The 16379-nt window shown below is 46.2% G+C and overlaps 3 protein-coding genes, 1 long non-coding RNA gene and 1 other non-coding gene across 7 annotated transcripts in view; 2 read left to right on the plus strand and 3 right to left on the minus strand.

The window, feature by feature from the left end:
• The window catches only part of LOC119127193, a 665522-nt gene that overhangs the window by 311382 nt on the left and 337761 nt on the right, over window positions 1–16379 (minus strand). The gene's annotated exons all lie outside the window — the stretch shown is intronic.
• Window positions 3081–9679, minus strand: ppil2 (peptidylprolyl isomerase (cyclophilin)-like 2). Its single transcript, XM_037259054.1, has 20 exons — window positions 9526–9679; window positions 9221–9270; window positions 8770–8815; window positions 8622–8684; window positions 8431–8482; window positions 8304–8355; window positions 8112–8203; window positions 7842–7931; window positions 7691–7766; window positions 7455–7615; window positions 6945–7020; window positions 6229–6335; window positions 5617–5706; window positions 5494–5527; window positions 4567–4684; window positions 4426–4482; window positions 4265–4337; window positions 4002–4064; window positions 3770–3918; window positions 3081–3444 (listed from the first exon to the last, which is right to left on the minus strand). The coding sequence occupies exons 1-20, from the start codon at window positions 9555–9557 to the stop codon at window positions 3339–3341; spliced, it is 1587 nt and encodes a 528-aa protein (XP_037114949.1). The 5' UTR covers window positions 9558–9679; the 3' UTR covers window positions 3081–3338.
• stambpb (STAM binding protein b) lies at window positions 10542–15902 on the minus strand. Of its 3 annotated transcripts, XM_037259101.1 has the most exons (10): window positions 15787–15896; window positions 14585–14809; window positions 14433–14508; window positions 14274–14369; window positions 13244–13610; window positions 12261–12388; window positions 11939–12076; window positions 11513–11625; window positions 11353–11452; window positions 10542–11171 (listed from the first exon to the last, which is right to left on the minus strand). In XM_037259101.1, exons 2-10 carry the CDS (start codon window positions 14785–14787, stop codon window positions 11115–11117), a joined length of 1278 nt encoding a protein of 425 aa, XP_037114996.1. In that variant the 5' UTR covers window positions 14788–14809; window positions 15787–15896; the 3' UTR covers window positions 10542–11114. The 3 variants fall into 3 exon arrangements, with proteins under 3 accessions (XP_037114996.1, XP_037114998.1, XP_037114997.1); XM_037259103.1 differs by lacking the exon at window positions 10542–11171 and having other exon boundaries at window positions 11178–11452; window positions 15787–15902; XM_037259102.1 differs by lacking the exon at window positions 10542–11171 and having other exon boundaries at window positions 11178–11452; window positions 14585–14823; window positions 15787–15902.
• LOC119127335 lies at window positions 12378–13620 on the plus strand. Its single transcript, XR_005098807.1, has 2 exons — window positions 12378–12539; window positions 12929–13620. It is a non-coding gene; the product is annotated as an uncharacterized LOC119127335 (long non-coding RNA).
• trnap-ugg lies at window positions 16219–16290 on the plus strand. Its single transcript has one exon. It is a non-coding gene; the product is annotated as a tRNA-Pro (tRNA).

The raw sequence follows: 16379 nt of genomic DNA on the forward strand, positions 1-16379 counted from the left end.
CGTTCATTGCAAACGCGCGTGTTTTGTTTCCAGTCTTCTGTTGGGACGTATATTCTAAACAGGCCCGTGTTCGCCCAGTACGTCCGCCTCCTGCCAAAGTTTAAGGGCCTACGCTTTGACGTCTTAGGGTGCACGTCTGACGACACCGCTCGCAGTGAGTAGGACGTTTGGAGTGCAGTGAGAAACTAGCAAGAAACGGGCTTTGATTTTCCCTTCTGACCCACAGACATCTTATGCAGCAGCACAGCCGCCGACCTCGGCCTCGACGGTTCAATGACGTGAGTCGGACTTGATAAGACGTTTCTTGCCGAAAAGCCTCCTCCTTACTAAACGAACTACTTCCGCAGGGTCCGGTGCCCACCGGGCTGCGCCGAAACCGGCTACAAGGTCTACGGAACACGGCTCTACAAACCGGTATGTTAATTACCGCACGACCTGCAAGCGGAGTTCTTGTTCTATGTCTGAGACGTTCTCTGAGTGCAGGACTCAAACATCTGCGCGGCCGCTATTCACTCGGGCGTCATTGAGAACAAGATTGGAGGAGATGTGACTTTGCTGAAGAGACTGCCACAGAAAGCCTTCAACGGCTCCACCTGTAGCGGAATCATGTCGAAAGTGTGCGTGCTCCGCTTTCACTGGCGAGTCCACTTAAAGATGCCCGGCTCATTCTCACTTTACTGTCTGCAGATATGTTAACAAATTGGCTCCGTCTCCATTTTACACTTTTGCTGACACGGGTGAGTAGACCGTCCAGAATAGAAAGCATTTCTTCACGTGACGCCATCTTGCGCGCAGAGCCGAGATGCTTGGGACCTGAATGGGAGGAGTTTGCGGACTTCTGCTACAAACGTTTTGATGATACAAAGACGTGGTACGGCGCTCGACACTCCTGCTGGGGTCTCGATGCCAATCTGGTGTCCATTCGCTCCGAGGCTGAGCGGGATTGGCTGCAGGACCTCTTGAAGTCTGGTGCGCGCGCGCGCGCCAAGCGTCGCTCACATTAGCTCGATATCTGCCATATCTGGAAAGCCATTGAGAACTCTGTTGCTGATTGTCCTCTGCAGCCCCCGGAGACACGTGGACCGGACTGAACGACCTGGTCAATCGCGGCAGATTCGTGTGGTCGGACCGCCGGAAGGTGACGACCTTCACCAACTGGGCACCTCCGGGAAAACCTACCGGCCTGATGGAGAATTGCGTGGCCACCTTGAGCCAGGTAGGTGCAGAAAAGATTGACCCGCTCGCCGAAGACAAGTTAAGATTTAAAATCAATCTCATTTTGACTTTCAGTCTGGCAAATGGAAGAAGATGTCCTGCATGCAACTCAAAGGCTACGTGTGTAAGATGCCCACAGCGCGTTATCCGCTGGATTTGGAAAGTGCCAATGCAAGTTGCGAGTAATCATATGAATGCAATTGACCTTGCATGATCATTCTGCTTGGTTTACCATGCATTTTGATTGACTGATTGATTTACCATGCATTCTTATGAGTGATTAACCAGCCATTAGTCGTCTTGTTAGATTTACCATGTGTTATTATTCTGTTTAAGTTACCATGCATTCTTCTTCTTGACTTAACGTGATATTATGATTTACCATGCATTATTATTTTGTTCAATTTATCATGCATTAGTCTTTTTGTTAGATTTACCGTGTTATTCTGTTTACCATGCATTCTTCTTCTTCTTAACGTGATATTATGATTTACCATGCATTATTATTTTGTTCAATTTACCATGTTATTATTCTCTTAGATTTACCATGCATTTTCATCATTGATTTCTTATATTTCATTTACTTATTGTTAAATTTACCATGCATTAATATTCCATGTGTGTTTTACCATGTTTATTTGACCAAAAAAATAAAATAATAAAGACAATTGGTGTCACCTGTTAACTCATTTAATAGTTTACTGATTTGGACAGGGGAATTTTATACTCTGGTCAATTTGATCATAATTTATTACTCCCGAGGTACAAGTATTAGTCAGACCTCCTCATGACGCCATTCGGGTGCATTTTGAATTGCTCTTTGTAACAATTTTGAAAAAATAATTGTATAATGCTTTGTAACAATTTTGATATTGCCATCAAATCTATCCATTGTCCTGAAGCGCTTATCCTCACGAGGGTCGTGGGTAGCCCGTCACCATTAAAAAAAAAAAACCAATTAGGAGCGGTCATTCCGCCTATCATGCGTGTGATTAGGAGCGGTCATTTGGCCTATCATGCGTGTGTTCGGAACGCGGGAGGAAACCCACGCAGGGATGGAGAAAACATGCAAAGCCCACACAAGGCCGGTGATGTCATTAAATCCTACGCCTAATGTAGTATGGCGCAAATGAAGCATTCACTTTGACAGCTTCTCAAAATTTCACCACACTAGTGTAAAAAAAAAAAAAGTCACAAGATGACAACCATGGACACAAATCTGTAGCATCACTCCTGACTTTGTTTCATGCAAACGTGCACTGCGACCTGCCGAACCGACCTGACCCAAATTGCAAATAGGCTAAATAAAATACATGTTTCTTTCATGCTCACTGTGGTACCTCTATCAATCATATGATTGTTTTCTTTTTGTTTTATTAAATAAAGCTTTTGATTCTGCAGACCACCAGTTTATTTTCTCAGTGCTGGAATGTAGAATTGAAGGGAACATTTTCATCAGAGGTCTTTATCACACTGCGAAACACTAAAGCCCCATTCGGACGGGATTATTATTACATGGGTAAACAAAGTAATCACTGTTTACCATCGGAGCTGTGCAGTAAAAATGTTCCATTCGGACAGGACTAGAAGTCACATGGGTGGGGTATATGTGTTTACACCCCGACGTCACCCTGTGTCAGCATGTGTGTGCAACGCAACTTCCACATGCTAACGGCCTGAATAATAATTAGTGGGTTTTCTCCAGTTTCCTCTCAAATCCCAAAAACATGCTTGGTATAGGCCGATTGAGCCTTCCAAATTGCCCCTCGGTGTGAGTGCGAGTGCGGATGGTTGTTCGTCTCTGTGTGCCCTGCGATTGGCCTCCTGCCCAATGACATTAGGATAAAAGAAAAATGACTTCCATCTTGAAAGTGGTGCAGGAAGCCTTTATCACATGATTTGACATTACATTTTTAGGGATGTACAAAAGCACCCAGGGCCAGCGGAAAAAAATAGTATTTCTTGTTTGTGAAAAAAAAAAAAATACAAAATCTGCTAAAACAGTGAGATTTTTTTTTTTTTTTTTATCAAATTGAGGTTGCTTGGGTGACAAACGCTACGACAAAAATAAAAGTTACAAAACCAAAAAATCAAATTGAGGTTACTTGGGTGACAGACTGCTGCTACCAGGAGCTGAAGTCCCCAAAAGTGCTCTTTCCTTTTGGTTTCTTGGCAGCAGCGACGCTACTTGTCGAAGGACCGCTTTCTTCTTCTGTAGTCGGACGTTTCCTGGACGACGACAAGGTTAACGTCGCACACAAATTCATGTCACAAGAGGATACGGAGCTCAATTAAATTTGGGATGAACCCGAGTTTGTGGTACGGTGCTGGCATGTTTGGATAAGGCTTTCGGGAGGGTCATAGTTGGCGCTTAGGAAAGTTAAATACTAAAAGACAAAGTCATTCAAGTATTTGTTTAAAGGCTGAAAAGACCAAACAGGAGCTATTTTATTCAGGCTAATAACTCAGCTGTCAGATTTAAAAAAAAAAAAAAAAAAACCTAATATAATAAAAAAATATCAATAGCTAAAAATATCACCCATGGGCCACTTACACTGCTGCGGTGGGGTTAATGTATTTGCCCACGCCTTGCTTGAAGGCCTTGGGCGCCAGTGCTTCATTGGTTATCCTCAAGGTGGCGCTGGACAGCTGCTGCTCTTTCTCCTGCTGCTGCTGTTGCTCCTTCTCCCGCTCGACGGCAATCTAAAACGCAAATCCAAACTGAAACCAGGCTCGGTTCCAAGTGCTGCGAGGATCCGGCGCAAACAAACCAAACTTGAGCTAACCTCAGCGTCGGCCTCTTCGTACGGATCCACAAACACGGTCGCGCTTATGATCTTGATCTCAGACTGTTGAAGAGGAAAAACACTGAATTTAGGAGAACAATAATACATTAATATATGCTTATATAACACATTTCATGTCCAAAGTGAAAATGGTCAAATTCGGCTCGACTGCGCGCTACATGAGGAGTCCTCATCAACTGCCGTGTCTCTTCTGCCAACCAAGTTGGGGGTTTTTTCTCACCCGAGTCCACAGTGCTTCTCACCTTTGGTTTGTCTGTTTTGGGGTCACTCTCCACACTCTCCATGGCTGTCAACGTTTCGAACCCACCGACAACCCTGTTGTGGGAATGATCGTAAAATGGGCGCAGTTCAGTGAAACCTGCTCCAGGGGTAGAATTTTGATGCATGCTAACCAAGCGCTCACCTTCCAAACACTGTGTGTTTCCTGTCCAGGTAGGAGCAGGAGCGGAATGTGATGAAGCTGATGGAAAACACAAGCACATGTTCAAATGGCAAAGCTCTTCTCTTTGCAGGAAACTTGAAAATACGAGAGGCGATGCCTTACAACTGGGACTTGTTGGTGTTTGGACCAGAGTTAGCCATGCTAAGAACACCCCGGCCCGTGTGGGACAAGTTGGGTCGGAACTCGTCCTTGAAAGCTTTCCCCCAGAAGGACTCTCCACCTGCGGCCAACGTACGTAGACACTGGAGCAATCAGCAAATTCCCGCGGGTCGGATCCGGCTCGGGGAAACGTACGCGGTGAAAGCGCAAGCGACGCGGCCGTGACAACTTGGTTTGAACGCACAACATTTTGGAGGATTTTCCCTCCTCCAATTTCTTTGCTTGTGGCAAATAAAACCAGAACAAAAAACATCGCATGTGTGACTTTAGAGGTTCTGCTATATTGGACTTGACAAACCGTCAAGCAAGCAGTTAAAGCCCCAGTGATCGTCACACACACATCTGGGTGTGGTGAAATTTGTCCTCTGCATTTAACCCATCCCCGTGTGATTTTGATCCATCCCCTGGGGGAGAGGGGAGCAGTAAGCAGCAGCGGTGCCGTGCTCGGAAATCATTTGGTGATCTCACCCCCCAATTCCAACCCTTGATGCTGAGTGCCAAGCAGGGAGGCAATGGGTCCCATTTTTATAGTCTTTGGTATGACCCGGTCGGGGTTGGAAGCCACAACCTTCCAGCCTCAGGGCTCTACCACTAGGCCACTGAGCTGAGTTGAGCATTTGATGACGGCAAACGACTCAAGTTGCACTGGAGGCGCTTTACGCTGCCGCCGCAACATACGCTGTGATGTAAGGCGGCCTGGCATAGCGCCCAATCCCTCTTCACGTCTGGAATGCCTCTTTTTTTTTTTTTTTTTTAAGCAGCGGCCCCCACTTCCATGTCTACACACTCCCCCCAAAAGGAGATGCAAACACAGACGGGACGGGCCGTTTGTTGCGCAAGTTTCTGAGTCGAGTGTGCGGCGGGCAGTACCTGTGCCCGTGCCGGTCGGGTCGCCTCCTTGAATCTGGAAGACCGAGAAGGGGTGGGAGTGGGGCTTAGCTTTAGTTAGGCTCACCAATGAGGAGAAGGACAACTTCGTTTTTGAGTCCTTACCATAAAATTGCGAATGGACCGGTGGAAGACAGTGCCGTCGTAGTAGCCTCTCTTGCACAGCCCAATGAAGTTCTCACACGCTTTGGGAATCTGCCAGAGCACAAGGGACAAGGTGCAATATGTATTTGGTAATTAGCCACCACTTTCAAGCCACATCTGGACTGCGATCTTTTCAAATACAAAAAGGTAAGTGTATATTACAAAGGATCGATTATCGGCCATAACAGAAGAATTTACATCGGATATCGGTATCAGCCATAGTTTGCATATCGGTGGATCCCTAGTGACAACTGTATCGTTTTCGGCTTTGGCTAGTTTTTGTCTTTTAGTGCGGGAATACTGCAAATGCATCCCAGGATCTCTGCTGATGACATCATGCACAAATACTTGGAATTATTCACTTCAAGTGACTTTTGACAATGTGTCAGGCTACGATCGTGTTAGTCACCCAACGCTAACGTGTCCCATCGGATTTTGTTCTACCCGGATGCAGGGTATCCGTACTCACGTTCCATCATGCGATGTGGCCAGTGAGCGGTGTTGGAGCTGAAGTGATGGCCAACCCAAATCGACAACCCCCCCCCCCCCCCCCCCCCCCAAAAAAAGCAATACCTTGTCACAGTGCAACTCCACGTTGAGGTCTCCTTTATTGGTGTTCAGGCGCACGTAACCTTTCTTCTTGATGTAGCTGTAGCGCACCGTGTCGTCTGCGATGGCGTCTACACTCGCGAGCGCGCGCACACACAAATCAGAGTCAGGCGCCTGCTCTTGTTTTACTCCTGGGTGAACTCTGGATGACTTATGCAATCGCTCACAACTAAATAAAAACGTTGCAGCACAAATGAACATTTTTACAGCGCAGACCAACACAAACAAAACAGACTATTTCCCTTGAATTTTGTGTTGGGTGGGGGGCCAGCTTCACGCAGGTTCCAATTCACTTCTGGCACAGCAGTTTTCCGCGTGCAAGTCCGCAATTGTTCCTCGTGACGCCTCAGCGAATTTATTTTTTTTTTTTTTACTTTCCAGCGATATCAGTTTGTCGCAGGTGTACCTTGAGATACATCAGCTGCTGCGTCTAATGAACTGAAATGTTAATAAGACATAACATTATTTTTTGGCCTTTGTTTGACTTTTGGAAGAAAGTCTTGCGCAATTCTTCCCTCCCCCTAAAATCCTTCATGTCTGCAGTTTAGCAAATCAAAATTATCTCGGCAAGAAAGTAATCCGATTCAAGTCAGGGTTAGGGTTAATCGGAAGTATATCCATTTTACTTGAGTTGTAATGTTGTATTTGGAGCCAGGTGTCAGCGGTTTGAGGGGACTTGCCTGCTTGGTTGGTGGTGGCCGGCGTCATGGCCGTTGATGTGAAGGAGGCGGCCACTCGACCCGTCGAGTAGTGAGCCTGGAAGATAAACATTCTTTTCTGCTTTTGGCGTCGAGTGTGCCGCTTCTGTCCGCCTTTGCGCACACTTGCCCCACGTGAAGGAACGCGCAATTGCGCATCCCGCTCATGCGAGTACGTCGGCCCGGGCGAGCGAGATGTTGGCGCACTCTCCATGGAGGTCCCAATGGCCATCTTTCGTGGCCAGATTTTACACATCGGTGCAAACAAAGCTCACAACCTGAATTTTGTTCAGGTTTGTGCGTTTTTTGCAATAGTCTCAGCATCACTGCTTGAGCTTTTGCCGATTGAAGCTTCTTGCGGTTTCGTTTTGGCCATATTTGAATTTTTAAGCTTGTGTTTGGCTCCCTCCCGTGGACACGTCGGCCCGGCCCGCCCTCTGAAGTTGCCAATGTGAATTGTGGCAAAATTCGGCATCTGCTGCGTCCACTCACCATGTTGAGCTTGTCCGTCTTCTTGGACTCAGGTTCCTTCATGGTGGCGGCCAGCAGCTGGTCCCCCTTGTAGTCTTTATACAGCTCGGCCAGGGTCTCCCGGGTCTCCAGGTTGGTGGTCTTTAGGTGGTACGAGGGGTCGCGCTTGGCCTTCTCCTCATCTGCATTGCAACAAACCAGCTTTGTTATTACCTTACATCGACAGTTGAGAAGCAAAGATATGATGGACATCTGACCGGGATCCGGCACTTTGAGGTCGTTTTTCACATGGAAAAAGTTGGCCACGTTGAACTTGTCCAGGTTGCTCGGATCCTGGCGGGGAGAAAGAAATGAACCTCGAGTTTCTTCTTGATGACTCTTAAACGGCACGCTTCAAAGAAAAACAACCTGAAGCGTGATGATGTCTTTTCTGGTAAATTCTTCATCAGTCAGCAGATCTTTGAAATTTTTTGTCTTAATGTTGAGCTGCTCCACTGCCTGAAAACACGCAAACGGCAGGCAGAGACATAAGTCGTCCCAGTTGGTCACAACGTATTTATATTCCTCGTTTTGCATTTGAATATGAATCCCTTTTACTCGTTTGCATTTTTTTTTCTTTTCATACTTCCAACATCTATTCGTGTATTTTGTGTGTGTGCGCACGTTGTTGTGACTCACCTCATTGGAGTAGACATTGCCGGTGACCTTGTTGGCGACGATGTGAGAATTATTTGTGAAGACCGAGTACAGAACAGGACAGTGATATTTGCCTGGGGGAACGTTCATTGTCATAAGTGGGCGAGACTTTTGAGAAAAAGCACATTCATTGCATTCGTAAGTAACTGGAGCTGTTTCGTCATTGACAATGACCTTCGTTGTTCTTGGAAAAGTTGAGCTTGACCAGTGACTTGGCCTCCAGTTTCTGCGTAGGAAAAGAAATGAAAAGAAACTGTGCAAAGGTGAATCCAACCTGTGAATATGCCGAGGTGACCGTTACCTCTCCAGATATGGGATTCGTCCCGTACTTCTTGATCCAAGGAATAATGCTCCTAAGAGAGAGAGAGAGAGAGAGAGAGAGAGAGAGAGAGAGAGAGAGAGAGAGAGAGAGAGAGAGAGAGAGAGAGAGAGAACACGTCCAAAGCAATATAAAACCAAAAGCTGCTCGTCATCAAACGTGAACGTACTCACAGCAGGTCAAAAACGACACCGTCCGCAGTGCACATGGGATAAGAAAACGGCTGAAGGGACAAGCTGGGGAGCAAGACAAAAAGAACATCACAGTCACGTGAGCTTCGGTGCACATCGCAACATCAAGCCGTTTGAGCAAGGGGCTCACCTGCAGTGGTCGAACGGAAGGCGTCTGAAATTGGCCTGCGGGATTTCTGACGGCCAAAACAAAAGTTGATATTGATAAACAACATTCACAATAGGGGACTCCGTGTTTGTAAACAAGGACAGAACACCACAACTGACTAAGAAGCTTAAAATCACAGACATTCGTTATGAAAGAGCCACAATGAAAAGAAAAGTGTTGTGAAGAAATTACATTTTTTTCCCGCATGTCTCCCCGCTGCAACACAAATTGATTTCAATTCAAATGATCTGGGTCGTCATCCAGTTTCTGCCGACTGATTAACGGAACATTTGAATCAATTGTGTTGCAGCAGCAGGGCCCGCCGGGACTCGTAGAAAACATGCAGGACATCGGCCCTCGAGCAACAGGCTTGAGAACTAATGCCGTGGATTAAAAATGTCCTTATTTGAAAAGGTAATTTATTTTAACTTACCCGCCCGCTTGCCTCCATAGAAGTTAGTGTACTCAGTACACGTAATATACCTGCGTGGGCGAAGAACACGACGCTTTTAACGGAGGAAAACAGACAGTCGTGCTGGTTGGGATGACCTCAGACAACGGCGAGAGTAAACGCCATTCATTTTCATAACGATGGGTTCAAAAGTAATAACTTCAACACGTTTGAATCAGCGATAAACAGCTCGTTAGCATTGGTCACGGGAGCTAACAACAACAGGCGCGTTGTAACTATGCGGTGACGGCACATAATCAAACATAATTACTGTAATCGAAATTTACATTTTGTCCTTTTGATGCTGCCGCTTCCCCATGTTGGCGTCTTCTGGTTGCAAAAAGAGTCAAATGATGTTTTGAGGTCAGAAGTTTTTGCTAATTTGACTCGGATGTTGACGCTTTTCTTCTTTTATTTAATGACGGTTGGCAACCAGCTTCTATAGAGCATTAGCGCCACCATCCGGACTGGACTATTGTTACTGTTCTTCTTCGTCGTCGTTGTTTAATCGGAAGGTCACTTCAGCGCCTTCATCGGGCAAACCCTTCAAGTTCAAGTTACATTTTTTTGCACGGTTCTTGTCATTAAATATTGGGGGTAATTATGATAGCGCACAAGAGATTAATTGGTAGAAATAATTTTAGGCGAATACATCATAGTAATGAGAAGCAATCTCGTTTTTTTTCAATAAATGACTTAAATAATCTGGATATTGTATATTTGACCTGACTAATTATTGAAGTACTAAAGCACGATTTTCTAAATAATGTACTGTGTACTATTTATCGAAACCGTGTATTGTTACCCATATGGTATTGAAATGCTTTCATCAAATTGAATACAAATAAAAAAGAAAACCTTCACAACATTTGGTGTTAAATGTTAAGATTGAGGCGGCTCGGTGGCGCACTGGCTAGCACGTCGGCCTCACAGTTAGGAGGGTGCGGGTTTGATTCCACCTCCGGCCCTCCCTGTGCGGAGTTTGCATGTTCTCCCCGTGTCCGTGTGGGGTTTCTCCGGGCACTCCGGTTTCCTCCCACATCCCCAAAAACATGCTTGGTAGGCCGATTGAGCACTCCAAATTGCCCCTAGGTGAGAGTGCGCGCGCAGATGGTTGTTCGTCTCTGTGTGCCCTGCGATTGGCTGGCAACCGGTTCAGGGTGTCCTCCGCCTACTGCTCGATGACAGCTGGGATAGGCTCCAGCATCCCCGCGACCCCCGTGGAGACAAAGCGGTACAGAAGATGGATGGATGTTAAGATTGTTAAAAAATGCTCTTAATGACAGAGGCAGGGAGACAAACGTGCCAAAACAAGTACAGTTAGTTTATTTCTTCTTGGCATTTTATAACGGAAGATATTTGCATATGTACATTGGGGGTGGTGTAATTCTTCACAAAGAGGGTCACAAACCAAAACTTGAGGTGAGAACAGCGCGCGAGGTGGGGGGGTTAGTGGAGTTGTACATTCACGCTTTTAGAAGCAAAGACACGCGAGGAACACAAGCTTCGACCGATGCCCTTTCAAAAAAAATTTAAAAAAGATGTTTGATGAGTTTGCACCTGAGTTCCAACCGCCTTTAACAAAGTCTGAACATCCATTGTTACCCACATCCCCGCCCTTGGCGCCCATATCAGTCAGGCGAAAGCTTGTAGAAGAACACAAATGCATTCAACAGCAGACGCCAAAGATAATGACAAAGTTGTTCGTTTTTGTTGTTCCTTCAGAGAACACTTCTGGTTTGCAGGACGATGCGGACACACGTCCTGGAAACAAATAAAAACTCTCTGGTGCGATAAAACAGTCTTTGAGTGTCATCGTCGAAGGAAAAGGAGAGGGGCCAAAGGGGGGGGGGGGGGGGGGCGGGGGAAACGCGAATCACCGCAAATCCATCACGGAGACGGCGTCGTTGGAGATCGTGACGTGGCCAGCATGCTGCGTTTAAAGGAAAACACACAAAGGCATTACAATTATGAAGAGTCCCCGCTCCCCAAATTTTTTTGTTTTAAAACAGTTCCCTCAGCGCACCAAAGGCGCTTCGTGTCTTGCCGGGAATCAGCACCTTTTGTTTACCGTCAACTTGAACTTGCAGCTTTGCGTCGTCAAGTGTACTCACTGTAAATAGCGGCGGGTCTTTACTGTGAGGGTGAAATCCCTTTTGCTTACATGAGGAGATCTCATTGGTTCCCCGATCCGTCAGTCTGAAGTAGCCCACCCTGGAAGGAAGAAACGTGACCGATTTTGTCATTTCTTTTTTTACGACAAGCGAGCCTCACTCGTTGAACTTGGGCGAGCAGACGATGGCGATGGACTCAGGTAGCATCATCTGATACGAGCAGTGCGTGTGCAGGTCCACGCTGGACAAGAACGCCGTCTGGGTTGGGTGAGTCTAGAAAAAGAAAAACAAAATGAAGAAAGTGCATAGCTAAGATACTACGTGTATTGAATAATCACAGCACAATCAGATACGATTGAGCAAGTCCCGCTCGGCTACGTCCTTTCATTAGCGAACTCACACGAATGTGACGGGAAATAGGTTAGCTTTGGCGCTAACCTCCTCCTCCTCCTCCTCCTCCTCGTAAGTCAAGCTTCTCGTCTCGTCTGCAAGACGTGCTTGACGAGATGAACGCGAATGTCGGCGTGACTGGTTTTTCACGTTGCAACTACACTGAGAGGAGTTTCCGCTTTGGAGGTTGACTCACGTGAATCCAGCCCAGGGTGATAAGATCATACTGGTCCTGTATGAGGAAGAGCTCCTCTTCGTTTTCCGTGTCGCAATAGTCTGGGCCGCCGCACTGCTTGGGAACGATGACGTGCGTCACGGTGAATGTGTTTCTGGTCTGGAAAGTTAACAATTGGACAGACTTTTGCCATTGGTAACACTTAACTGTCAAAAGAAGTCAATTGCCGTTCATATTGAGATGTCAAAACATCAAATATAGATTGCTTTACATTTACGGGCAAGTAGTGGAGATGGCCCTATTTTTCGAATGGAATCAATATTTGGATATTGGGCTCGAGTACCAGTTTCCCGCAGAGGATGCCGCAGGTTTCCACGGCCCGGCTGGTGTTGGCCTCGGCCAGCCGCAGGAAACTTCGACACACTTCCGACGGCACGAGGAGCTGGCGGAGGGCGTCCGCCATCAGCTCAGCTAGGGGCGGGTAGGACGATAAGGCGAGTTGACAACACAGCGTTTCTTTTTTATCAATTGTGGCCACTCAATATGTCGAAAGTCTGCATGAAATGACAACTTTTGGGCTTACTATCCGTCCCGTCAACTTCTCTCTCTCTCTCTCTGTCATGTGCCACCTTTACCGTCAACGTTGGTAGATAGTGCCAAAGAAATGGCTTGAAGCAAGCACGCTTGACTATTTTCTCCACATGACGTTTTACCATCGTGCCCTATTTATCGACGGTGAGAGATTGCGAAGAGCTGCTACGTAACACGTTAGAACGCGTGTTTTGTGTAATTCTCACAAAGCGGTGCTTGCGGACCCGGGAACGCATGACGTGTTGGTCTGCCGTTGGGTCAACTGGGCTTGGTGCTCAATATTGTGACAATTCACCTTTGGCGTTTTTTAAAATCAGCCAGCATTGAACAAGCTTTGGCCTCGCCGCGGCAGCAAAGCGTCTTCCGCTAAATTGCCGTGACCGGTTAAACGTGTCTCAGTGCATGGTAAAGCTTTTCCAGCTAACTTAGCATAGCGCAGCGTGCTCCATCAGAGATCCTGGGCGAGGGTAAAGTGACAACATTATTGTGGGGAAATGTGTCCAAAATCACCAGGGTCATTGACAGCTTAGTCAATTTTAAAAAGATTTGTCCACGACAGCCCTAATGTATCATTAATTTATATTTTCTGTACACGACTTTGTCTTTTGCAACCATAAATTGGTGCCTACAATTCCGGATGGCAAACTCGTCTTCGAGCTACACAGTGGCCACAATTCAAAACGTTCTGCCCGCATGTTAAGTCTGGGGCTCATCTCTTGATGTCCACACACTTACCATTGTTCCCAGGGCTGGCCAGCGCGCCGGGCTTGAGGGCACGATCGAAGCTGGGCGTGGCTACGGATGAGGGAGGGCAGTTGGCAGATGGGTCCCTGGGGCTGTGCGGCGGGGTGGGCGAGATGAGTGGCGGGCCTCGGATGCCCGGGATGAGCGGTGCGTCCGGGGGAGGTGCCGAGGGCTGGCCCAACTCCAGCAGAACGCGTTGGCGCTCTCGCTCCAGATCCTGGCGCCGAATCATCTCCTCAAAGGCGCTGAACTGCTCCTGCTCTTGCTGCCGCCGCTGCATTACGGCCACGCGTTCCCGTTCGGCGTCCAGCGCCCGCTGGCGGGACTGCTGCAGAGCCAGAGCCTCCTCCTCGGCTTTCTGGAAGGAGCATTATCATCTGTTAGCATTAAGCTAGCAGACTTTTTAAGAAGAAACTGCGTTTGACTAAATATACAGGTACAGTTAGTAGTTGACATTTATGCTAGTTTTGGGGGGGCTGGTAAAATGGTATTGTGTGGTAGTTTCAGAGCATTTATGAGTACAGATTTACGGTATCAGCGCTGATACTGATACTGGTGTGGTATTGGTGCAACCCAGTCTGTCTATAACGTCCCATTTTTAGATATCATTCTCCAATGTACTGTAAATTCTGTTGGTTAAGCATATCCACATCGTACATACTCTTTATGGACGTCTAATGTGCCATTTCACCACAAAATGCCTTTTTTTTTTTTTGTCAAGTGAAGATTTGTATACATACTTGTAATGCACCATATTTAGATCATGAATGCGCTGTGAACCTCAAATGTACCCAACTTGCAGCAAATGAGATGTCTTTCCACCCCTAATACACCGCGTGTTGCGTATCTACTTAAAATGTCACTTCAAGATGCTTTATAGTCCCCTTGGGGCAATTTGTTTGCAACAGCAGTTAAAAAAAAAAAAGTGTGAGGCGTAACGTAAATGGGAAATTCGGACGTTCAAGGAGAATGTTTAGCGAAGCAATAATTAATAGCCACCTGCCTTTATTGTCGTGTTTACCTTCTTGACACAGTACTGCTCGTAGTCTAGCTCAAATCTCTTGAGAAGTGCTTTTTTCAAGATCTCGGCTTGAGGAAACGCCACATCCTTCAATTTCTGGAGGATAACACAAATGTGAAGAAAGCGTAACAAAAGGTTCGGCAGACATTTTGCACGTACCTTTTGCGTGTCCTTTTTCTCTGGAATATTTGCCGTTTTATAATCCAGGTGCTTGGGAAGCTTTTCGACAAAGAGCCTACGTGGCGGAGACAAGGAGAAGGTCAAGATTGCTGGGGCACATCTCCACACAGTCCTGGGGAGGCATCTCTTACGTGATGTACTTATTGTAGAGGATGAAAGCGCGTTCGATGTTGCCTTCCTCGGCATAGATGTTGGCCATGCGGATCATCTCCATGCCCGAGCGGAAGTAGCGGCGCAGGGGCATGTCGTCGTTGATGTCCACCCAGCTCCCCTTCTTGGTAAGAATGCGGACGCGCTCCTCCGGTGGTAGACTGACATCACTGTGGTCTGCCATGACGGCGGCCCAACCTCGGACACTAAAACACAAACACTAGGGCTGCAGGGATTAATTGACACACTTGAAAATTACAATTAAAAGTTGCATTTCTGCGTCAAAGCTCTGCAGGAATCTTTTTTTAACCACACAAACGCCAACCATACACTTTTGGTGACACATGTCACACGAGCCATACACTCTCAAAGGATCGCGACGGTTGCAGTAGTAATTAATGTGCTACATTTGCTCCATTACAGCTACTGAAGTAACTTTTTGGATAAATTGGACTTCGAGTTGTTTACGTGCAACTTTTTTTTTTTGTAGCGCTGATAAATTGAGCTTGATTCCGATTGTGAAGCTTCGTTGATGTATGTTAGTGGCATGCAGAACAATGAAATGCTCTGACAGAAGATTGACCTTTTAAATATGTCAGTAAATTGAAAAGAGATCATTATTTTTGTACATTTATATTTTGTAGAAGTTGTTCCTTTGTGTTATGTAAGAATTTGGATAGTAAAATGTGAGTCTTGACTCAATGGTAAACGTTGCCCTAATCTAATGTACTTGACAGGTAAAGCGTCTTAAACTGCTCACTTTTGAACAAATCGTCTTATACGGCACGGCGAGTTCTGTGTTTGTTTCGTGCATACAATGAAAACTGTAACACTTTCGTGCACATGCCGAAATAAACAAATTAATCACTAACTTTTTTTCCACCATCGGACGTGGATAAACACAATTTACAACCAGAAAATGTCACACTTTTCGTGAGACAAACGGCGCAACGTTATCATAAAATGACGGTACAACAATGAAAGTAGTATGAATGTGTCCCACATTAAAACGTGTTTTTTTTCTGTCTCATAGTGCTTCAGAAATGTCTAATTTAACACAGTCAGATGCATGCCGTGGATGTCGCGTTAGCCACATGTAGCTAACCAGGTCATTATTTTACATGAACGGACAAGAACAAAAAAAAAAAAAACGGCCGCATAGGCGATTTGGCGACATCCTTACCTGGTCGCGGTGTAAAATGGAGATTCTACATATAGCAAGCCCCAATCGGTACCCAACTCCGGACTCGCAAACCAGATTAATGGAGGGAACTGCGCCGACGAGACGACATCGGAAGACTTCCGCAATCACATCTAGTCCAAGATGACGCATTGTCACGTGAGGGGAGGGATGCATGTGATTGGATGACGCAGAGCGTGCATTGTGTTTTTTGTTTGTTTTGGGGGGGTGTAAAGAAAATTCTCTCAATTACTTGGAGAAGTATACATTATTTTTCCTACAGTGGTTTGAATTACTTCAAAAGTACAACATTACAAAGTCAACTGGCATAAACAAACAACCCTCCAAACAACAAGAAGTACCTTGTTCAATTTGAGTTCCAACCATAGTCGTTAATGAAATCTATAAAACAAATTGCATTTTGCAGCACAGTGTGGCTCGTTGGTCTAGGGGTATGATTCTCGCTTTGGGTGCGAGAGGTCCCGGGTTCAAATCCCGGACGAGCCCATCTTTTACCAGGGGTACTGATAAGTTATTTCACACCAAGCAATCACATAAAAGTCTGTACATTTCTGGGTAATTATAATATGCTTAGA

Source organism: Syngnathus acus, chromosome 9, assembly GCF_901709675.1.
Source record: "Syngnathus acus chromosome 9, fSynAcu1.2, whole genome shotgun sequence".
Taxonomy (NCBI): domain Eukaryota; kingdom Metazoa; phylum Chordata; class Actinopteri; order Syngnathiformes; family Syngnathidae; genus Syngnathus; species Syngnathus acus.